The following is a 24,432-nucleotide window of genomic DNA, read 5'->3' on the forward strand; positions in this document are numbered from 1 at the left end:
GGAGAGAGGGAGTAAGAGAAGGAGAGAGGGAGTAGGAGAGAGGGAGTAAGAGAGAGGGAGTAAGAGAGAGGGAGTAAGAGAGAGGGAGAAGGAGAGTAGGAGAGAGGGAGTAGGAGTGAGGGAGTAGGAGAGAAGGAAAGAGGGAGTAGGAGAGAGGGAGTAGGAGAGAATGAGAAGGAGAGAATGAGAAGGAGAGAGGAAGTAGGAGAGAATGAGAAGGAGGGGGAGTCAGAGAGAGGGAGAAGGAGAGAGGGATGAGAAGGACTTGGAGGCACAAACCTACCCCCCCCACTCTCCAAAACACACGTGTCAATATCATCTGGAGGAGTCCATTGTGATATTGCCTCTCATTCATCTCCTGGTTGTCCATAACTAACCCCCATAGCCAGCAGAGGTTGAAATAAAACATGTAGGCCGCTAGTGAATGAACGCAGCCCATAAACTATAAACCCTTGCCAGGCCTTGATGGATGAAGGGCTCAGGCGGAGCATCCGTGTGGCACCGTTTCATGAAGCGCACCACCTTTCTGCAGCAATACTGAACAGATTAAATATGACGATGAACAAAAACACAAGGGTTTTAGTGTTTTTTGGTTTTGGTTTTCTGGTCTTTGTCTCATTGCTGTCTGAGGGTTCCATGTGAAACTGTGCCATCGTCAACATTGTTTTCCTTGAAGATGAGAGGAGTTTGGACGTGGAAGAAACTACAGGCCAAGAAATACGGTCTCTTTCTGTGTGTGAAGTATTTATTTTTTGCCAGGCTACACTCCAAATTCTAGAGTCATAAATCTTCATCTAAATGTTTGTCTGCTTGCTGTTGTTTTTCCATATGGGATGGAATCTGTTTTGTGTTGTTCCAGCTTCTCCTATGACCTTGATCCCACCACTTCCTGCCTCTGGTGCAGGGCTCTGCCAATCACGACGCGAGCTTGGTCAGTAGACAGTTTTTGATGGGCAGACGTTCTCCGAGAGAGATAAGTGTCTGAAGCAGCCATTGTTGCCCTCCTTTGTGCCCAGTCCAGAACCATTGCCGTTGGTGTAACGATAACTGCCCTCCTTTGTGCCCAGTCCAGAACCATTGCCGTTGGTGTAACGATAACTGCCCTCCTTTGTGCCCAGTCCAGAACCATTGCCGTTGGTGTAACGATAACTGCCCTCCTTTGTGCCCAGTCCAGAACCATTGCCGTTGGTGTAACGATAACTGCCCTCCTTTGTGCCCAGTCCAGAACCATTGCCGTTGGTGTAACGATAACTGCCCTCCTTTGTGCCCAGTCCAGAACCATTGCCGTTGGTGTAACGATAACTGCCCTCCTTTGTGCCCAGTCCAGAACCATCGCCGTTGGTGTAACGATAACTGCCCTCCTTTGTGCCCAGTCCAGAACCATTGCCGTTGGTGTAACGATAACTGCCCTCCTTTGTGCCCAGTCCAGAACCATTGCCGTTGGTGTAACGATAACTGCCCTCCTCTTTTTCCTCTTCAGTCAGACTGCTTTCTTCACCATCCTCCTCATCATCACTTCTTTCATCTCTGGTCATCTGGAGTAGAGAGAGAGAAAGACACAGAGAGACAGAGAGACAGAGAGACAGAGAGACAGAGAGACAGAGAGACAGAGAGACAGAGAGACAGAGAGAGAGAGAGAGAGAGAGAGAGAGAAAAACAATGTACTCAGAACATACATCGAGATATAATGCCACGTTCTACCTCAGAGACCATCATCATCTCTAACACAGTAGTTCCCGTAGTTCTCTCTCTAAAGTGATTATTTGTGATCCAAGAAAATAAAACCAGTGTCTCACGCCAGTACTCTGTCAAAAAAGAAATCAGCTGTGACCAACCATTTGGGAATCACTGCTCCTGCATCACATACAACACAGTTCTGTGTAGCCCTATATCACTCAGAACAAAACATTCACCTAAAAGTAGCATTGAAACCTGGGGCTGCATGTATTGAGCGTCTCAGAGCAGGAGTGCTGATCAAGGATGAGTTTAGCCTTTTAGATCACAATGAATAAGATTACATGGATAGCTGATCCTAGACCAACACTCATACTCTGAGACGCTACATACACACAGCCCTGAGCTATTTCAACTAACGCTGAAACCCAATTGGCCGCCTTCGATCAATCAGAAACACCTGGAGTTTAATCCATGGTAGGTCAGGTCAGTCTTTCAGACTTACCATAATGGACTCTATTCTCTCTCCTTGAGCCGTCTGACCGCTCTGAGCCACATTGTGTTTTCCAGAAATATAATTATGTTCTGGCACTATGCTAAATCACCAATAATTAGGACCCAATGGCAAACCACTGTTGCCTTGTGACCTCGTGGGGTTGAGTAATTGCCCCTGGCACCTTAGCTGTTTTCTGCCGTTGCCGTAGCTGACAGGGATCAAGCACCTTGCCAAGCCCAACACAATTGTACACACACACACACACACACACACACACACACACACTGTTCTAACTGCTCAGTTAGTAAGTCAACATGGACAGAATGACAACAATGAAACAATGAAAAAAAAGAGCGTTGGGTCTTAGGCTCGATTCTAGACCACACTGACAGAGAACAGACACTGTAGTCACCTGACAGAGAACAGACACTGTAGTCATCTGACAGAGAACAGACACTGTAGTCACCTGACAGAGAACAGACACTGTAGTCACCTGACAGAGAACAGACACTGTAGTCACCTGACAGAGAACAGACACTGTAGTCACCTGACAGAGAACAGACACTGTAGTCACCTGACAGAGAACAGACACTGTAGTCACCTGACAGAGAACAGACACTGGTGTAGTCATCTGACAGAGAACAGACACTGTAGTCATCTGACAGAGAAGACACTGTAGTTACCTGACAGAGAACAGACACTGTAGTCACCTGACAGAGAACAGACACTGGTGTAGTCATCTGACAGAGAACAGACACTGTAGTCATCTGACAGAGAACAGACACTGTAGTCATCTGACAGAGAACAGACACTGTAGTCATCTGACAGAGAACAGACACTGGTGTAGTCATCTGACAGAGAACAGACACTGTAGTCATCTGACAGAGAACAGACACTGTAGTCACTTGACAGAGAACAGACACTGTAGTCACCTGACAGAGAACAGACACTGTAGTCACCTGACAGAGAACAGACACTGTAGTTACCTGACAGAGAACAGACACTGTAGTTACCTGACAGAGAACAGACACTGTAGTCACCTGACAGAGAACAGACACTGTAGTCACCTGACAGAGAACAGACACTGTAGTCACCTGACAGAGAACAGACACTGTAGTCACCTGACAGAGAACAGACACTGTAGTCACCTGACAGAGAACAGACACTGTAGTCACCTGACAGAGAACAGACACTGTAGTCATCTGACAGAGAACAGACACTGTAGTCATCTGACAGAGAACAGACACTGTAGTCATCTGACAGAGAACAGACACTGTAGTCATCTGACAGAGAACAGACACTGTAGTCATCTGACAGAGAACAGACACTGTAGTCATCTGACAGAGAACAGACACTGTAGTCACCTGACAGAGAACAGACACTGTAGTCACCTGACAGAGAACAGACACTGTAGTCACCTGACAGAGAACAGACACTGTAGTCATCTGACAGAGAACAGACACTGTAGTCATCTGACAGAGAACAGACACTGTAGTCATCTGACAGAACAGACACTGGTGTAGTCATCTGACAGAGAACAGACACTGGTGTAGTCATCTGCACCACAGCACCAATCAGAAGCTACTGACCCATAAAACCACATGGACGTCAATGCAGGAGGGCTGAGGTCTCTGTTACCCTCCACCCACATCAGACAGCACTGAGTTTCAAAGAGACCACCTGTTGGCTCTGCATGATCTAGCCAGGCCAGTCAAGCAGCTGTAGGCTGGGGCTCTGCATGATCTAGCCAGGCCAGTCAAGCAGCTGTAGGCTGGGGCTCTGCATGATCTAGCCAGGCCAGTCAAGCAGCTGTAGGCTGGGGCTCTGCATGATCTAGCCAGGCCAGTCAAGCAGCTGTAGGCTGGGGCTCTGCATGATCTAGCCAGGCCAGTCAAGCAGCTGTAGGCTGGGGCTCTGCATGATCTAGCCAGGCCAGTCAAGCAGCTGTAGGCTGGGGCTCTGCATGATCTAGCCAGGCCAGTCAAGCAGCTGTAGGCTGGGGCTCTGTGTGTGTTTAGAGCAATGTTTCCCAGAGCTCTCCTATAGTAGGATCCACTTACATCTAACATTTTAGTCATTCAGCAACTTTAGTGCATTCATCTTCACATAGCTGGGTGAGACAACCACATATCAAATCAAAATCAAATCACATTTTATTGGTTGAGTAAACATATTTTGCAGATGTTATTAGGGGTGTAGTGAAATGCTTATGTTCCTAGCTCCAATTGTGCAGTAATACCTAACAACACAAAACAATACATGCAAATCCCCAAAATAATTGAATTAAGAAATATTAGAATATAAATATATATGTACTGTAAAGGATGGTGTGTAGAGACTGTATGGACAGTATATGAATAGAAACATTGTGTGCAGCAGTACTAGTACACCCGTTTCATCTGGTCAACTCATCATCGACCTCTGGTCAACTCATCATCGACCTCTGGTCAACTCATCATCGACCTCTGGTCAACTCATCATCGACCTCTGGTCAACTCATCATCGACCTCTGGTCAACTCATCATCGACCTCTGGTCAACTCATCATCAACCTCTGGTCAACTCATCATCGACCTCTGGTCAACTCATCATCGACCTCTGGTCAACTCATCATCAACCTCTGGTCAACTCATCATCAACCTCTGGTCAACTCATCATCAGGTTGGTATTCTGTCAGTTTGTACCATCACAGTCGTAGCAAGATCATGTTCTGTCTATAAAGTAGTTATCAAAGTCAGTGCTAGTAGGAAAATACTTATAAATACTTGATTCATTTAAGGTACTATTTGAAGAGGTGGGGTTTCAGGTGTTTTCAGAAGATATCCAGGGACTCTGCTGTCCTAGCTTCAGGCGGAGGCTGGTTCCACCATTGGGGTGCCAGGAGAGAGAAGAGCATTGACTAGGCTGAGTGGTAGCTGACATCCCCCTGTAGGTTATTCCACTTATTTGTCTTATACAAAAACCTGCAAACCTAATTCCAACTAATCAAGAAGGTGATGATTAGTTGACCAGATGAAACAGGTATGCTAGTACTGGGGTAGATCAGTGGAAGACCACCTGTTTATGGGTACTCAGAGAGCGGTTTGAGTGTCAGACTGGTATGATTCAGGCCTGCTTTAAGTGGTGACGTTGTGACCAAATGATGGCTGTCATAAAGGGAATGGATGAAGAATGGAAAAGAAAGAGTGAAATAAATCACTGCCAAAAAGATGACTCACTTTGCCAAAGAGGAACTTCTTGACCATGCGCAGGATGAGGTAGGCCCAGAAGATGTGTAGGAACAGGAGGACCACCAGCATGACGTTGAAGAAGTAGTAACCAAAGAACGGGGGGTACTGGAGTGTGGGGTACACCCACGTACAGTGGATCAGCCTGGAAGGACATAACCAATACAGACAATGATGGTGATGATGGTAATGCATTTTATTTGCAAGATACTTTTTCACAAACCCGAAGTGCTAAAATATACATTTATATGATACATTCTACTAGATATGATAAGCTCTGTTAAACATTTAAACTTGTCCTGGATGTTCAGTGTGCATGGAACGTGAGAAAACGACGTGAAGCAGAGGCGCTATAACCAGTAAGAATTCAATAAGATTATTTTTTCTATTTAAAAAATGTTTTGCTTTTCATGCCTACTAAACACAAGCCTTTGTGAGGAAAATAATGGCTACTCTTTGTTTTATAGGGATTTTTCATTCTAGAAATAAGTAGGTAAATACTATGTAACTATCTGTATAAAAATGATAGCTAAGAAATCTGGTATTCTGTCAATTTGTAAGTAATGTCCATGAGAGAAAGGGGACATAGTTCAGCTTTTCAGCTTTCGTGCTCCTTCAATGCTGTCCAATGCTGTCCGTTGCAGAAACACTGGGTCATATTCAATAGGCACCAGACTGAAACAGGAAGGGAAAACCTGAGCCAGACCAAAAAGAAACATTCAGGTTTTTTGTTGGGCTGACTACAGAGTTGGAAAAATATAGAATTAAAATATGTGGGGGGAAAAAAGGAAACGTTTGTTTTCACTTTCAGTTGCATAACCTTTTTCTACGGTGTGCACTAATGAACACGACCCTGGTTAATTTTCTCTGCAGAGAAGAGAACATGATGTTTTGTGCTTTTGCAAAGTTCAACGTCTCTTTGTTTGGCCTTTCAGAGTGAAATGAGATGGTTGATTGTTTCTCACAGGAGAGGTAGACAGACCATAATTCAACAAATATTGGCTTCTGTATCACTGAGCGCTCATGAGACAAAGACATTCCCCTGACAATTACTCCTCCAGTGTGTCAACTGGTGAACATACAATAGAGAGAGAGACACGCACACGCACACGCACACGCACACACACACAGAGCTAGGGTTCGTCAGTTGCCTTACCAGAATGGGAAGATGATCAGTCGGGTTACCATGAACACAATGGCAAACACCACAAAAAGACTGTTGCAGGTTCTCTCCCATTTGGCGTAGTTAAACAACTTGGCAGACTGGGGAGAGAGAAGAGAGAACAACACACAGTGAGTCTCCCCGCTACCAGGAACACACAGTGAGTCTCCCCGCTACCAGAAACACACAGTGAGTCTCCCCGCTACCAGAAACACACAGTGAGTCTCCCCGCTACCAGAAACACACAGTGAGTCTCCCCGCTACCAGAAACACACAGTGAGTCTCCCCGCTACCAGAAACACACAGTGAGTCTCCCCGCTACCAGAAACACACAGTGAGTCTCCCCGCTACCAGAAACACACAGTGAGTCTCCCCGCTACCAGAAACACACAGTGAGTCTCCCCGCTACCAGAAACACACAGTGAGTCTCCCCGCTACCAGAAACACACAGTGAGTCTCCCCGCTACCAGGAACACACAGCTCACTATGGGGGTGCTCTATATGCACCCGTTTCTCTTCAGTGCACTACTGTTAACATGAGCCCTATGTTTACCAGGGGGCCATTTGGGACGTAACCGTTGCTCTGGATAAAAGTGTCTGCCACTCTTGGCCTCCCGAGTGGCTCAGTGGTCTAAGGCACGGCATCGCAGTGCTAGCTGTGCTACCAGAGATTTTGGGTTCGGGTCCAGGCTCTGTCGCAGCCGGCTGCGAACCGGGAGACCCATGGGGCGGCGCACAATTGGCCCAGCGTCGTCTGGGTTAGGGGAGGGTTTGGCCGGCAGGGATGTCCTTGTCCCATCACGCACTAGCAACTCCTGTGGCGGGCCGGGCACAGCGCACACTGACATGGTGGCCAGGTGTACACTGTTTCCTCCGACACATTGGTGCGGCTGGCTTCCGGGTGAAGTGGGCATTGTGTTAAGAAGCAGTGCGGCTTGGTTGGGTTGTGTTCAGGTGGACGCACGGCTCTCGACCTTCGCCTCTCCCGAGTCCGTATGGGAGTTTCAGCGATGAGACAAGACTTTATCTACCAATTGGATACCACAAAATTGGGGAGAAAAAGGGGTAAAAAAAAAATGAATAGAAAGTGTCTGCCACACACACACAGAACACACCACACAGAACACACCACACACAACACACCACACACCACACACAGAACACACCACACACCACACCGAACACACCACACCGAACACACCACACACAGACACTCCACATGGTAGCAGACCTCTAGCAGGACGTCGGAGGCATCGTGGATGAGCATCACCAGGGTTCCTATACGGATGTAGTTGACACACCAAGAGAAGGACAGCAGCGTCAGGGTGGCCAAATGGTGGATGATCTGTTCCTTAAAGTCCTAGAGGAGACAACACAACAAACATCTTCCCCTGTCGCTGTTGTTGCTGTTGCTACTGTTGTTATTCTACTACGTGTCCATAAAATCACTTGATAGTGTGACATGCATAACTAAGCAGGCAGATGGACAATGTTGAGCATGTTGGAACAACTAATAAACGTCTAATAGTGTGTATCATATAGTGGAAATGATCATTAACTGTAATTGCTTATGAGTAGCCAAAAATACTTAGTTGATTTCCTGATATGGTCATTTCTACACACTTTCTACTTTTCATCTCCATAAGACATTTAATGCGCTGGCCTGTCAGAGGTGGCAGGCAGTCCGCTATCTAATTAGGACTGCAGTAGGTAACTAATGTGAGAAAGCAGTGCTTCAGGACCTCTTGTTTTTCCATCTTATGAGAAGCAGGTAAACGGGTCAGAGAGGGGAAGATAATGCAGGTGTGTGGGAAAGAAAGCAGAGCTTCAGGACCTCTTGTTTTTCCATCTTATGAGAAGCAGGTAAACGGGTCAGAGAGGAAGATAATGCAGGTGTGTGGGAAAGAAAGCAGAGCTTCAGGACCTCTTGTTTTTCCATCTTATGAGAAGCAGGTAAACGGGTCAGAGAGGGGAAGATAATGCAGGTGTATGGGAAAGAAAGCAGAGCTTCAGGACCTCTTGTTTTTCCATCTTATGAGAAGCAGGTAAACGGGTCAGAGAGGGGAAGATAATGCAGGTGTGTGGGAAAGAAAGCAGAGCTTCAGGACCTCTTGTTTTTCCATCTTATGAGAAGCAGGTAAACGGGTCAGAGAGGGGAAGATAATGCAGGTGTGTGGGAAAGAAAACAGAGCTTCAGGACCTCTTGTTTTTCCATCTTATGAGAAGCAGGTAAACGGGTCAGAGAGGAAGATAATGCAGGTGTGTGGGAAAGAAAGCAGAGCTTCAGGACCTCTTGTTTTTCCATCTTATGAGAAGCAGGTAAACGGGTCAGAGAGGGGAAGATAATGCAGGTGTGTGGGAAAGAAAGCAGAGCTTCAGGACCTCTTGTTTTTCCATCTTATGAGAAGCAGGTAAACGGGTCAGAGAGGAATATAATGCAGGTGTATGGGAAAGAAAGCAGAGCTTGAGAAAAGCCCATAGGGGCTGGCAGGGACTGGGATCCCCGACTCTCACCTTCCTCTTGACATCAAAGGTGACTCTGAACAGAAGAGAACCATAGAAGCTCATCTCCAGGATGTAGTACCAGTACTGAGAATCCAGCATAGTCTATATATATAGAGATATATATAGAGATAGAGAGATATAGAGATAGAGATAGAGATAGAGATAGAGAGAGAGAGAGAGAGAGAGAGAGAGAGAGAGAGATAAGGGGCTGTGTAGCCATCAAGCATCTTAGAGTAGAGTGATGATTTATGATCAGTTTTAGATCACAATGAATAAGACAACATGGACAGGGGACAACTGGTCCTAGATCAGCACTCCTACTTAGAGACCACTGTTTCAAGGACAGCTTTTTCCATCTACGTAACATTGCAAAAATCTGAAACTTTCTGTCCAAAAAGTATGCTTTTGTCACTTCTAGATTAGACTACTGCAATGCTCTCCTTTCCGGCTACCCGGATAAAGCACTAAATAAACTTCAGTTAGTGCTAAACACGACTGCTAGAATCTTGACTAGAACCAAAAAATGTGATCATATTACTCCAGTGCTAGCCTCTCTACAATGGCTTCCTGTTAAGGCAAGGGCTGATTTCAAGGTTTTATTGCTAACCTACAAAACATTACATGGGCTTGCTACTAGCTATCTTTCTGATTTGGTCCTGCTGTACATACCTACACGTACGCTACGGTCACAAGACGCAGGCCTCCTTACTGTCCCTAGAATTTCTAAGCAAACAGCTGGAGGCAGGGCTTTCTCCTATAGAGCTCAATTTTTATGGAATGGTTACCTATCCATGTGAGAGACGCAGACTCGGTCTCAACCTCTAAGTCTTTATTGAAGACTCATCTCTTCAGTAGGTCCTATGATTGAGTGTAGTCTGGCCCAGGGGTGTGAAGGTGAACGGAAAGGCACTGCTGTCTCTGCCTGGCCGGTTCTCCTCTCTCCACTGGAATCTCTGCCTCTAACCATTTTACAGGGGCTGAGTCACTGGCTTACTGGTGCTCTTCCACCTAGGAGGGGTGCGTCACTTGAGTGGGTTGAGTCTCTGACGTGATCTTCCTGTCCGGGTTCGTGCTGGGGGGAGATCTTCGTGGGCTATACTCTGCCTTTTCTCAGGGTAGTAAGTTGGTGGTTGAAGATATCCCTCTAGTGGTGTGGGGGCTGTGCTTTGGCAAAGTGGGTGGGGTTATATCCTGCTTGGTTGGCCCTGTCCGGAGGTATAGTCGGATGGGGCCACAGTGTCTCCCGTCCCCTCATGTCTCAGCCGCCAGTAATTATGCTGCAATAGTTTCTGTCGGGGGGCTAGGGTCAGTCTGTTATATCTGGAGTATTTCTCCTGTCTTATCCGGTGTCCTGTGTGAATTTAAGTATGCTCCCTCTAATTCGCTCTCTCTTTCTCTCGGAGGACCTGAGCCCTAGGACCATGCCTCAGGACTACCTGGCCTGATGACTCCTTGCTGTCCCCAGTCCACCTGGTCGTACCGCTGCTCCAGTTTCAACTGTTCTGCCTGCGGCTATGGAAACCTGACCTGTTCGACGGACGTGCTACCTTGTCCCGGACCTGCTGTTTTCGACTCTCTCTCTCTACCGCACCTGCTGTCTCTATCTCTGAATGCTCGGCTATGAAAAGCCAACTGACATTTCCTCCTGAGGTGCTGACCTGTTGCACCCTCTACAACCACTGTGATTATTAATATTTGACCCTGCTGGTCATCTATGAACGTTTGAACATCTTGGCCATGCACTGTTATAATCTCCCCCCGGCACAGCCAAAAGAGGACTGGCCACCCCTCAGAGCCTGGTTCCTCTCTAGGTTTCTTCCTAGGTTCCTGCTTTTCTAGGGAGTTTTTCCTAGCCACCGTGCTTCTACATCTGCATTGCTTGCTGTTTGGGGTTTTAGGCTGGGTTTCTGTATAAGCACTTTGTGACATCGGCTGATGTAAAAAGGGCTTTATAAATACATTTGATTGATTGAATTTGATTGATATATACGGCCCCAGAGCTACATGGTGTTTTATCCTACGCTACACATGGTTTTTTCTTAGCAACTACATGGTTAAAATTGCAATTGCATAATAATTAGTCGATCTAGTACCACTTTTTATTTTGGGGGATTCATCAAAATTAGCCCTACTAAGTAGGCCAACAAGTTGGATACCAAGTAGTTACCAACTGTGTTGAATTCTTTGTTGCAAATACGATCACATAAAACACATCCAAAATCTCTCTACAAACTATGCCTTCATCCCAAATGGCACTCTAGTCCTGATGTAGTGCACTACGTTTGACCAGGGCCAATAGGAGGTGCCATCTGGGACGTGATCTGTATATACTTCGAGCTGCTTTAAACCCCAGGCAACATTGTTAGGTGTGGAGCCTGATCAAACGTAATCCTAGCCTCGCCACTCCAGTTTGTGTGACATCATCATTCCTTTGATTAGGACCTGGCACCCAGTAAAGACTGAACAGCAATCTAAACCATACACACATTCCTCCACTTGTTAAAATACATTTTAAAACTAGTCTCACTACTAAATATGGACCTGTGTGTTTTGGACCTGAGAATAAATATTATCAACAAGTTGTATATGTTTGATGTGTGAGCAAACTCCTAAATCTGGAGTTTGAAAATGCTGCCAAGTGGCGTCTGTTCAAGTATGATATGTTGTTGTTCTTCCTGGTTGGTTATACTAGTGTGGAGACACGTGAGAAGAGTAAGGAGAGTGTGAGAGCTCTTCAAAATCACCCTGGTAAATGACCAGTAGTGCTGAGCAACTAACCGGAAAAAAATTAACAACTAATTGACCGACGTCAGTTCAATTATTTGCATTTTTTCTGTGAGCTCAATGCGCAGTTTCTCTAGAGAGAAATCAGATCAAGCCTGAACTGTGTGATGTAGTAGGGTGTTGTAGTTTCTCTAGAGAGAAATCAGATCAAGCCTGAACTATGTGATGTAGTAGGGAGTTGTAGTTTCTCTAGAGAGAAATCAGATCAAGCCTGAACTGTGTGATGTAGTAGGGTGTTGTAGTTTCTCTAGAGAGAAATCAGATCAAGCCTGAACTATGTGATGTAGTAGGGAGTTGTAGTTTCCAACCCACCAATATTCTATATGCCTACTTGTCCGGCTGGTGTGGGCAGAGATCTGTATATATCCACGAGATGATCATGTCTCCGTCACAACAATGGGAGTCGTTGTCCCAAAGGCGGGAAGGTAGGTGACAAGCTTAGGTCCAAAATAAGCCCCAAACATATTTTATTAAAGTCAAGTAATGTGAATAATAAGGAGTAATGGGCACTGTTGGGCACTACCATCATGGCACTGTTATTCACTGTTTTATTCTGTGTTGTTTCAGCATTCAATCCACATAATGCATACAGAAACCAAAAATCCTGATAATTTTATTAGTAATCGAACTGACCTCAAAAAGCACTAATCTCTCAGTAGTAGGCCTAATGACTAGAACACACACACACACACACACACACACACACACACACGTGTCCATACTCACACACGTGTCCATACTCACACACGTGTCCATACTCACACACACACACACACACATACATACGCACCTGTTTAGGAAATCCATTCCACACTTCCCGCGTATCATAAAACCATTCTTTCTGAAATACAAAACAAAAGGAGAAACATGCAGGGAAATCTTTAAAGAACATTACAGGACAATCTCATCATGATGCTTTCAATTTCAACTGGCATTGCCCTCGAGGCCTTCAGACACTTGCTGAAGCCATCACCGTCAAATTCCCATAGAGCTCCTCTCTCTGTCCTCTCCTCCCCTCTTCCCCTTATCCGCCTCTCTCTGTCCTCTCCTCCCCTCTTCCCCTTATCCGCCTCTCTCTGTCCTCTCCTCCCCTCTTCCCCTTATCCGCCTCTCTCTGTCCTCTCCTCCCCTCTTCCCCTTATCCGCCTCTCTCTGTCCTCTCCTCCCCTCTTCCCCTTATCCGCCTCTCTCTGTCCTCTCCTCCCCTCTTCCCCTTATCCGCCTCTCTCTGTCCTCTCCTCCCCTCTTCCCCTTATCCGCCTCTCTCTGTCCTCTCCTCCCCTTATCCGCCTCTCTCTGTCCTCTCCTCCCCTTATCTGCCTCTCTCTGTCCTCTCCTCCCCTCTTCCCCTTATCCGCCTCTCTCTGTCCTCTCCTCCCCTCTTCCCCTTATCCGCCTCTCTGTCCTCTCCTCCCCTCTTCCCCTTATCCGCCTCTCTCTGTCCTCTCCTCCCCTCTTCCCCTTATCCGCCTCTCTCTGTCCTCTCCTCCCCTCTTCCCCTTATCCGCCTCTCTCTGTCCTCTCCTCCCCTCTTCCCCTTATCCGCCTCTCTCTGTCCTCTCCTCCCCTCTTCCCCTTATCCGCCTCTCTCTGTCCTCTCCTCCCCTCTTCCCCTTATCCGCCTCTCTCTGTCCTCTCCTCCCCTTATCCGCCTCTCTCTGTCCTCTCCTCCCCTTATCTGCCTCTCTCCTCCTTCACTTCAGGGCAGAATGACTGAAAAGACGTTCTCCATTTCAGCTCAGATAATATTTTTATCCAGCAATTGAGTCTTCCATTTTGACCTCCTCCCTGCTTTCACCCGGGACAACCTGTTAAAGTTCTACTTTGAGGATGTTAATTTGATGTGTATAACACATCATAAAGTGTTAGCAATTTGTAGCCGGTGTGTGTTTTGGTGGTACTGAATGTAACAGAGTTAAGATACAGTAATCTCACTCCACATCTTGAAATCTCTCCACACGCGCTGAATTGCTATCTTGTAAACACTTGTGTTTGTGAAGCAGAGGATCACTCGAGTCACTACTCACATCATACAGGGACACAACTCCTCCAATTAACGCCAACAGATAGAACACAAACCTCCAACTGCAAGACAGAGACAGAGACCGAGACAGACAAGGGACACTAATATAAGAAGAAGAAGAATAACACTACTGAGTGAAAGGTGAAAATGTGGAATAAGCATACTCTCACACACAACACACAGTTTTACCCAGCCTCTCTGAACTTCTTCAGTACTCCGGGACGATCCTGGTTTCTTCTCTTTCTGAACCAGCGCTCCACCTGCCTAACGCACCAGCCGCTCTTCTTAGACAGACCATCTTTAACTGCCTGGGACACAGACACACACACACAAGTTCAGAACCAAGTGTGTTTGATTAGCGCCAGCTGCCAGCTACACAGAGGACTACTAACCCTTATGCTAAGTTGACTTCAATAAATTGGTCACCAAATTCACTTTAGTAGGGCAAGTTTGTCCCCACTAGCTGGCTACTTGTTTCATTTCGCTGGCTACTTGAGATTCCGGTAAGACACTGGACCATGAGTGCTGTGTAGCAGTCATCAGCAGACAGTTATTAGCAGATAGAGGAGCTGATGATCTCTCACTGGAGATCGTCTCCATTCAGCAAAATAACCATCAGGTTTGATCTGAGAGAGAGGTCTCGTGGTGTGAGGTTTCACTAATCCCCTCAAAGACTGTCTAGACCGTCTGATGATATACACACATCAGGAGGCTCACACACACACGCACGCAGATGCACACAGACGCGTGGAAATTCACACACACAAGCGCACATAGACGCATTGACACACACACTTACACCATTGACACACACACTTACACACTCGCTCGCGCACACACACCTCGTGTGGAGAGATGGGTAAAGGGCGAAAGTCATGTGGATAAACATTAACATCCCTCATGACCACATGGTGAGTCATGGACCAAAACATCTGGCCTGGAGCATAGTATCTGCATTAGAGGTTGGTTAGCTGGACATCTGGGTGATGTACACGATCACAGGTCTGAACAACAGATATACTGTCTGATAGTACCCCTGTCTGAGCCAGAATGGCCCATAGGGCCTGAGCCCATCTCCTATACCTGTAGCCTGAGGCAGCTGGACAAGTACACCCCCTGGACATGTGAATTAACTTGAATCCAACCAAATTTACTTGAATTTTTAATCGCAAGGTCATATGCTACAATCCAGCTCCTTAATGCTGACTCCCCAGCAGAGCAGCGTCAGGAAATATTTGTTGTCTTTGGTATGACTAGACCAGGGATCAAACCCCCAACCTTCCAATCTCAGGGCTGACGCACTAACCACATGGCCAATGAGTTGGTCAGAGCATCAGCATCCTCCAACCAGGATTTCAGGAGTGCCAGATAGGCAGGGTGCCAGGTGGCAGGGTTTGACCAGAGTGCCAGATACACAGGGTTTTGGCAGGCTGCCAGATGGCAGGGTTTGACCAGAGTGCCAGATACACAGGGTTTTGGCAGGCTGCCAGATGGGCAGGGTTTGACCAGAGTGCCAGATGGGCAGGGTTTGACCAGAGTGCCAGATGGGCAGGGTTTGACCAGAGTGCCAGATGGGCAGGGTTTGACCAGAGTGCCAGATGGGCAGGGTTTGACCAGAGTGCCAGATGGGCAGGGTTTGACCAGAGTGCCAGATGGGCAGGGTTTGACCAGAGTGCCAGATGGGCAGGGTTTGACCAGTGCCAGATGGGCAGGGTTTGACCAGAGTGCCAGATGGGCAGGGTTTGACCAGAGTGCCAGATGGGCAGGGTTTGACCAGAGTGCCAGATGGGCAGGGTTTGACCAGAGTGCCAGATGGGCAGGGTTTGACCAGAGTGCCAGATGGGCAGGGTTTGACCAGAGTGCCAGATGGGCAGGGTTTGACCAGAGTGCCAGATGGGCAGGGTTTGACCAGAGTGCCAGATGGGCAGGGTTCGTACTATTCATTAGAATGTCTATGATCTCATAGTGCAATGACGTTTGATATTGACACTAATAATTAGGTCTATATGTAAAAGGTGTAAGTGTGTTTTCTAATATGTAGGGTTAATACCTGGCCAGGGTTTCTGGAGTGAGAGAGATAGTAGAGCTCGAGGATGGGGTTGTCTGCTACTCTCAGTCTGGCCTTCTCCCGGATCCCCACTGAGGCTGCTAGAGGCGTGGCTATCAACCTGGGGGACAACATACACATGCAGTCAAATATATTGGACTTTACAATGGGGCAGAATGTTCAGATTTTTTTCATTTTCAAAACTGGTAGAATGTTTACCTTGTAGGCACATGCAAGTTTTCACAGGTGAGATTAACTACACAGCAAACGAGAATCATTGCCTCAAACTAAATTAACTTGAATATAGACAAAGACGCACGCACAAACACAGTAGCAAAGCAGGTTCAATTGTAACTTAACATCTACTTTCCTGTAGCAACCTATAAAAAGGGGCTTTTTTTGTTCAGCGAGCTCTCCTTTCAAACTGGTTTCTGATGAGTAGGAATTCTATGGTGTAGGGAGACAGTGAGGTAGAGGTTTGAACTAAAGGTTTGAACTAAACATGGTTTAGTAGTATATAAACAGCATGGGGCATGAGCCGGTTCTCTGGACACAGCATAGTCCTGGACTAGAAACCATTTCAATGGAAAATCTCCATTGAACAAAATATAATATATTACAGTGCTGTGAAAAAGTATTTGCCCCCTTTCTAATTTTCTCTACTTTCACATATTGTTTATACTGAATGTTACCAGATATTCAACCAAATCTTAATATTAGATAAAGGAACCTGAGTGAACAAATAACACAACAATTACATACTTATTTCATAACAAAGTTATGCAACACCCAATGCCCCTGTGTGAAAAAGTAATTCCCCCTTACACTCAATAACTGGTTGTGCCACCTTTGGCTGCAATGTGTCGCAGGTAGCCTAGTGGTTAGAGCATTGGGCCAGTAACTTAAAGGCTGCTGGTACGAATCCCCAAGCCGACAAGGCTCTGTCAACGTGCCCTTGAGCAAGGCACTCAAACCTAATTGACCCATGATGTCCAAAAAGTTATACTTTTGACTCATCTGTCCATAGAACATTCTTCCAAGAGTCTTGATGATCATCCAGGTGCTTCTTGGCAAACTTGAGTCAACTGTTTAGATGAGATAGGTCCCATTATGTCTGGTGAAAACCAAACACTGCAATCCACAGTAAGAACCTCATACCAACGGTCAGCATGGTGGTGGTAGTGTGATGGTTTGGGGATGCTTTGCTGCCTCAGGAGTCAGGACCTGGACGACTTGCCTTAATAGAAGGAGCCATGAATTCTGCTCTGTGTAACAGAATTCTACAGGAGAATGTCAGGCCATCCGTCTGTGAGCTGAAACTGAAGCACAGCTGGGTCATGCAGCAAGACAATGATCCAAAACACACAATCAAGTCTACATGAAAATGTCTAAAAGGCAACACATTTTAAGTTTTGGAATGGCCAAAGTCCAAACCTAATCCCAATTGAGATGTTGTGGCAGGACTTGAAACGAGCAGTTCATGCTTGAAAACCCACAAATGTCGCTAAGTTAAAGCAGTTCTTCATGCAAGAGTGGGACAAAATTCCTCCACAGCGACGTGAGAGACTGATCAACTACAGGAAGTGTTTGGTTGCAGTCATTGCAGATAAAGGTGGCTCAACCAGTTATTGAGTGTAAGGGGGAAATTACTTTTCACACAGGAGCATTGGGTGTTGCATAACTTTGTTACTTAAATAAATAAAATAGGTTTTGGTTGAAGATCGTAGGTTTTGGTTGAAGATCGTAGGTTTTGGTTGAAGATCGTAGGTTTTGGTTGAAGATCTGATAACATTCAGTATCAAAAATCAGACAAATACTTTTCACTGCACTGTACATGCCATTTAGCAGACTTTTATCCAAAGCCACATACAGTCAAGTGTGCATACATTTTAGGTATGGGTGGTCCTGGGAATCAAACCGTCAATCCTGGCAATGCAAGCGCCATGCTCTATTAACTGAGCCATACAGGACTACAGGAGAACATGTTTCTTAGTCAAGGCTTAATCTCTGTCTGGGAAACTGCCCCTATATGTTCAGCAAGCTCACCTTTCGAACAGGTATCTGACCAGTAGGAAGACTATGGCGTAAGGCAACGTCACATAGAGGTCAGAGGCTTTGGCGTAGACACGCCCATCTCGGTCCTCTAGGTCCGCCCAGGTCAGGTTGACTGGCAGCCAGAAGCGGTCCCACCAAATCCACTCATATAGGGTGTCAATCATCCTGACGACCCAGGGGTGGAAGAGGAGGGTTATGTTAGAAAACACATGTCAATAGGTATCACGTTATCGAACAGAGGAGGCTGGTGAGGAGAGGACGGCTCATAGTAATGGCTGAAATGGTGTGAATGGAATGCTTACAAAAACATGGAACAAGTGTTTGATACCATTCCATTTATTCCGTTCCAGCCATACTAAGCTCTCGTCTTCCGATTTAACGTGCCACCAGCCACCACTGTTTTCAAGTGAGGCCTGATGAAGACCTAAAGTAAAGTGGAAACGATGTCGCTAATAAACCACATTGGAGCAAGATTGCAGTGTGCAGAGTCTCTTTCAATCATTTGCTGAATAGATGATTTATATCCAGCACCTCAAAGACATTGTTTACATTGTACCATCTAAACCGCTGTGAAATATATTTTCAACAACCAAAAAACATCGTATTTTCAGCAGTTTGAACCTGGTGTACGAAACGCTAAGTAAAAAAAACGCAAAAAGGAAACTTAAAGAGGGGAAGCATAGAAATAGTGCACATGGAATTGCTTCAATGACAATGACAGATCTATAACTCCCATTTATATCTGAATTCTGTCAGGTCGCGCACAAAGCTATAGAATGCAGCTTTAACCATGTTTTGAAGCAATACAGTTTGTTTACAAGTACACTGTTTACAAACAGAGTAAAACAAACAAGCTAATATTTTGGGTTCTGATGGGGTTAGGCAATTGAACTAAGCTGATAAGGCATTTATAAAAGTTATATTCTTCAAGAAACAATGTGTATATACAGTTCATTTATAAGTCCAAAAATAGAAGTATCAAATCGCAGATTGACCCTTAAAGATGGAATCCGCAGTAGAGGAAACAGAGCCACTGTCCGCCCCACAGCCGCTGTTATTGTTTGTTTTGTCAACGAAGGTGAGGAGTGTTGCAAAGTAAAATTGCAGTGCACTATTCTGCTGTTCTATTGCGTGTGCAATGATGTCCAAGAGAAAAACAAATGTTCCTATTTGTTCTCATCTGGCAAACTGACATGGCAGTTGAACCAATAGGGATTCCAGTTAAGGGGTTGAACTTAGAATTGGGTAAAGAAGCAACTTCATTTGCATGTACTTTATTTATTAACCAGGAATTGATCATGATATATTGCTCATAAATCCCTAGTTCCGGATTTCAAGAGTGCATTCATTCACTATCAGTCAGATTTACAACATGAGTTGGTGAGTTCATTGGACACCAGTGCTGTAGGTCGTGTAGATAGTGTGGGTGTGTATAACCTAGGTCACTCCAGTCAAGTGCACATGCAGTTCTTTATATCCAGTGCAAATATTGACACAACAGCCTTCACCTCTTTCTCAAGATGCTTCCCCACACCTAGTCCAACACACACGTCAGCAGAGAAAACATCACTGGCTGCGGTAGTCAATTAAATCCAGGGCTGCAGTCTAGCAACATATATCCCAGGAAATCACGGACTAGACTTTTTTCTTTGTGGTTTTTTCTAAACCAAGGTCAACGCTGAAACGGATCACAACCCATAGTGGTCAAGTCATGGTTAAAGAGTTATGGAGTTCTCGGAATCCCAGATGGGTTTATTAGGCCCCCCAAGTTTTCAGCCCAATTATTTATTTATTGTTGGACATAAGACTGTAAAAACACCTGGAAATCAGCTCCAAGTGATTTTAATTTTGGAAATCTGTTCCCAAGTATTCCCACGCATAGTAGAGAGACGTGGCGTATACAAATGTAAGCAAGGATTGAAATTACTATGTCTTAGTCAAATAGTATATCTGTTTGGGCTTCTTGCAGTCTACACCCCGACCATCCACTCAAGAAAGAAATCGTCCCTGGGCTGAATCTAGTTGATGATCCCGAACGTACAGACTGATTCATGTGAAGGGCAAACAAACTACTACCGAATAATGTCAACAATATCAATAGGGGGCCTCTATGGCCCTGGGCAGATTCTGATGACACACACACACGCTGCTAAACGAACACAGACTATTTACTCCTCTTGTCATTTAGTCTTTCACACTGATGTGTGTGTGTGTGTGTCCATTGTGATGACATTACTGCTGATGTCAGCACATCCCGGGGCTCTCTGCAGTGTTCTGTATAGTCAGTGTGTAACTCAGCACATCCCGGGGCTCTCTGCAGTGTTCTGTATAGTCAGTGTGTAACTCAGCACATCCCGGGGCTCTCTGCAGTGTTCTGTATAGTCAGTGTGTAACTCAGCACATCCCGGGGCTCTCTGCAGTGTTCTGTATAGTCAGTGTGTAACTCAGCACATCCCGGGGCTCTCTGCAGTGTTCTGTATAGTCAGTGTGTAACTCAGCACATCCCGGGGCTCTCTGCAGTGTTCTGTATAGTCAGTGTGTAACTCAGCACATCCCGGGGCTCTCTGCAGTGTTCTGTATAGTCAGTGTGTAACTCAGCACATCCCGGGGCTTTCTGCAGTGTTCTGTATAGTCAGTGTGTAACTCGGCACATCCCGGGGCTCTCTGCAGTGTTCTGTATAGTCAGTGTGTAACTCAGCACATCCCGGGGCTCTCTGCAGTGTTCTGTATAGTCAGTATGTAACTCAGCACATCCCGGGGCTCTCTGCAGTGTTCTGTATAGTCAGTGTGTAACTCAGCACATCCCGGGGCTCTCTGCAGTGTTCTGTATAGTCAGTGTGTAACTCAGCACATCCCGGGGCTCTCTGCAGTGTTCTGTATAGTCAGTGTGTAACTCAGCACATCCCGGGGCTCTCTGCAGTGTTCTGTATAGTCAGTGTGTAACTCAGCACATCCCGGGGCTCTCTGCAGTGTTCTGTATAGTCAGTGTGTAACTCAGCACATCCCGGGGCTCTCTGCAGTGTTCTGTATAGTCAGTGTGTAACTCAGCACATCCCGGGGCTCTCTGCAGTGTTCTGTATAGTCAGTGTGTAACTCAGCACATCCCGGGGCTCTCTGCAGTGTTCTGTATAGTCAGTGTGTAACTCAGCACATCCCGGGGCTCTCTGCAGTGTTCTGTATAGTCAGTGTGTAACTCAGCACATCCCGGGGCTCTCTGCAGTGTTCTGTATAGTCAGTGTGTAACTCAGCACATCCCGGGGCTCTCTGCAGTGTTCTGTATAGTCAGTGTGTAACTCAGCACATTTCACTGCCCTGCAAAAACATAACAACATCACAATGACTTTGCGGAGACAATGGAACCACCAACCAAACACATCTACAGGTCGAAATGGAACAACAAAACAACCTTTTAACCACAGAAATTGAATACTAGTTAAATTGCAGTGGTCTGATGGGCAATGTCCTTTCTAGTAATTCTGTGTCTACGCGTTTAAACTTATCTTGCACTGATTACACATCTGTGGCGCATATGTATTATGATTCAAAGATAATATCATGGCGCCAAGCGTATTGCATACTGGCGCTACCTAGCCTGAGCACCTGTATGTTTCACTACAACAGATACAAACTACCTATCAAACACCTGTCTATCAAGTACCTGTCTATCAACAACTAAACAGCTATAAGTCCAACTGAGCTGTGTTAGTATGCCACTGAGAGAACATTCTGGAATGGCAGTGTGCAATATGTATTGTGTGTGTTGCTGTACGAGACGAGTTCAATGTGTATGACATGGGTAATATTCAATGTAGGGTATGTATTATGTTGAGGATGTAATGTACAGTGTTTATCATGTATACAGCAGTACTGTGAGTCTAAAAAAAATTCACCTGGGGGAACATTACAGTTTATCCTATACTAGCAGCCATGCTAGACAACCTAGTCACGTGGGACTGGTCCATAGAGCAATGAGCAGTGTGTATTAGCGGTGTACTGCCAGAACACAGCCGATAAGGAAGGCCTTTTGTATTGTTAGCGTTCTGATGTTGAAGATCATCTGCGGATTGAGACATTCAGTCAGTGAAGAACATGACAAAGCACTCTGTCTGCATATTGTAAGGGGATGTTTCCTTCTCTTTCTCCTCTCCCTCCCTGGTCTCTCTCTGTTTCTTTCTCCCTCCTTCTGATATCTGTCCATCTCTTTCTCTCCCTCTCCCTGGTGTCTCTCTCTCTCTGATATCTGTCCATCTCTTTCTCTCATCTGACTCTCTCTCTCTCTCCCTGGTCTCCCTCTCTCTCTGATATCTGTCCATCTCTTTCTCTCCTCTGACTCTCTCTCCCTGGTCTCTCTCTCTCTCCCTCTGATATCTGTCCATCTCTTTCTCTCCTCTGACTCTCTCTCTCTCTATCCCACATACAGGGGCACAGGGTTCAACTGTACTGGTATCGTACTTTTTCATCAACTTTCTCAAGCATGATAAATGTTTTTCGGCAGGGAAGCATACCAGAACTAGGGAGTGATTTCTTATCTTTGACATGCATAATGAGATAAAATACATACATCACGCAAAAGAGGTATGCAGAATATGACTTAGTGGAAAAGACGTTATACGTGTATACAGAGACATGATTAAGACAGAACCTAGAACTGACTGTATGCTCAACTCACATAGTATTTTAATGATTGAAAAACAATGGCTCCAATGTATCAAAGATGATCTTTAGATTTTAACCCTGAAAATGACTGTTCAGTCCAAAACGTACAACTAAGTGCAGAATAGGAGGCCAAAGGGTGAAAGGGAGGATAAATAGAGTGTTTTCCTCATTCCACACACACACACACACACACACACACACACACACACACACACACACACACACACACACACAGACACAGACACACACACCACTAGATATCCAAAAGAACTGTGACAGGCACTGTTAACTGTAAAGCAATCTGTTTCCATGAAGACATGCTCTCCAAACACAAACATCTTTAGAGTAGAGTAAAACCAGTCAAGATTTATTTTAAAACTCTGATTACATTTGGAGATATTTTTTATAGTTCCATTTAAACCAAAATGGTAATTACACTTCACTGGTTAAATGCTGATGACTTCACGTAGGCTATCCAGCTAAAGTGCCAGAGATACTTCATAGTTTGAGTTTAGGCCGGTTACAAAACTATACATCAATCAACCTCGAGAGCGTTCAGAAAAGCCTTAGGTGGAGGATCTCTATACACTCACTGACCTACTAAGAAAACAGAGGGTCTATTCAGTCCATTCCTAACATGTAAGATAAAGCTTAGCTCCTCTAACAGGGGGATATGCTCACCTGAAAGACACGATCCCACGGCTACCTCACTCATACAACTCCCACCGGTTGCTTCGGACAGACTCGAGTTGAAACCCGCTCCTCCGTTAACTAGGACAGGTGTAAAACAAAAGAAAATCAGCGATAGCTATTTACATCCCAGGTAGAAGACCCCAGACAACACTACTACAGCACATTCCCTGAAACCATCCAATGAATCCAAGGTCACAGGGAAACAGAATATACCACTCAGCTTCCCACCGTTCCACCCTCAATATGCAAACCAGGTATGTCCTGTCCTCGCCCTCAGTAGGGAAACCAGGTAAGGTATGTCCTGTCCTCACCCTCAGTAGGGAAACCAGGTAAGGTATGTCCTGTCCTCACCCTCAGTAGGCAAACCAGGTAAGGTATGTCCTGTCCTCACCCTCAATATGCAAACCAGGTAAGGTATGTCCTGTCCTCACCCTCAGTAGGCAAACCAGGTAAGGTATGTCCTGTCCTCACCCTCAATATGCAAACCAGGTAAGGTATGTCCTGTCCTCGCCCTCAGTAGGGAAACCAGGTAAGGTATGTCCTGTCCTCACCCTCAGTAGGTAAACCAGGTAAGGTATGTCCTGTCCTCACCCTCAGTAGGTAAACCAGGTAAGGTATGTCCTGTCCTCACCCTCAGTAGGTAAACCAGGTAAGGTATGTCCTGTCCTCACCCTCAGTAGGGAAACCAGGTAAGGTATGTCCTGTCCTCACCCTCAGTAGGGAAACCAGGTAAGGTATGTCCTGTCCTCACCCTCAGTAGGTAAACCAGGTAAGGTATGTCCTGTCCTCACCCTCAGTAGGTAAACCAGGTAAGGTATGTCCTGTCCTCGCCCTCAGTAGGGAAACCAGGTAAGGTATGTCCTGTCCTCACCCTCAGTAGGGAAACCAGGTAAGGTATGTCCTGTCCTCACCCTCAGTAGGTAAACCAGGTAAGGTATGTCCTGTCCTCGCCCTCAGTAGGGAAACCAGGTAAGGTATGTCCTGTCCTCACCCTCAGTAGGCAAACCAGGTAAGGTATGTCCTGTCCTCGCCCTCAGTAGGCAAACCAGGTAAGGTATGTCCTGTCCTCGCCCTCAGTAGGGAAACCAGGTAAGGTATGTCCTGTCCTCAC

The 24,432-nt window shown here is 45.9% G+C and overlaps 1 protein-coding gene across 1 annotated transcript; it reads right to left on the reverse strand.

Moving 5' to 3' along the window:
* Window positions 1–227: 227 nt before the first annotated feature.
* Window positions 228–23,751, reverse strand: cers3a (ceramide synthase 3a). Its single transcript, XM_039005464.1, has 11 exons — window positions 23,310–23,751; window positions 17,964–18,137; window positions 15,921–16,038; window positions 14,060–14,178; window positions 13,875–13,932; window positions 12,638–12,688; window positions 9,073–9,165; window positions 7,790–7,918; window positions 6,553–6,659; window positions 5,388–5,541; window positions 228–1,535 (listed from the first exon to the last, which is right to left on the reverse strand). Exons 2-11 carry the CDS (start codon window positions 18,134–18,136, stop codon window positions 933–935), a joined length of 1,605 nt encoding a protein of 534 aa, XP_038861392.1. The 5' UTR covers window position 18,137; window positions 23,310–23,751; the 3' UTR covers window positions 228–932.
* Window positions 23,752–24,432: the final 681 nt, after the last annotated feature.

This window comes from Salvelinus namaycush, chromosome 1 (assembly GCF_016432855.1).
Source record: "Salvelinus namaycush isolate Seneca chromosome 1, SaNama_1.0, whole genome shotgun sequence".
Lineage (NCBI taxonomy): Eukaryota > Metazoa > Chordata > Actinopteri > Salmoniformes > Salmonidae > Salvelinus > Salvelinus namaycush.

Coding starts and splice junctions, on each gene's coding strand:
- cers3a (XM_039005464.1), bottom strand. CDS start 18,136: ATGATTGACACCCTATATGAGTGGATTTGGTGGGACCGCTTCTGGCTG. Junction 9,166..12,637: donor GGAATGGATTTCCTAAACAG/GTGCGTATGTAT, acceptor CTATATATATAG/ACTATGCTGGATTCTCAGTA. Junction 1,536..5,387: donor AGAAGTTCCTCTTTGGCAAA/GTGAGTCATCTT, acceptor TCTCTACTCCAG/ATGACCAGAGATGAAAGAAG.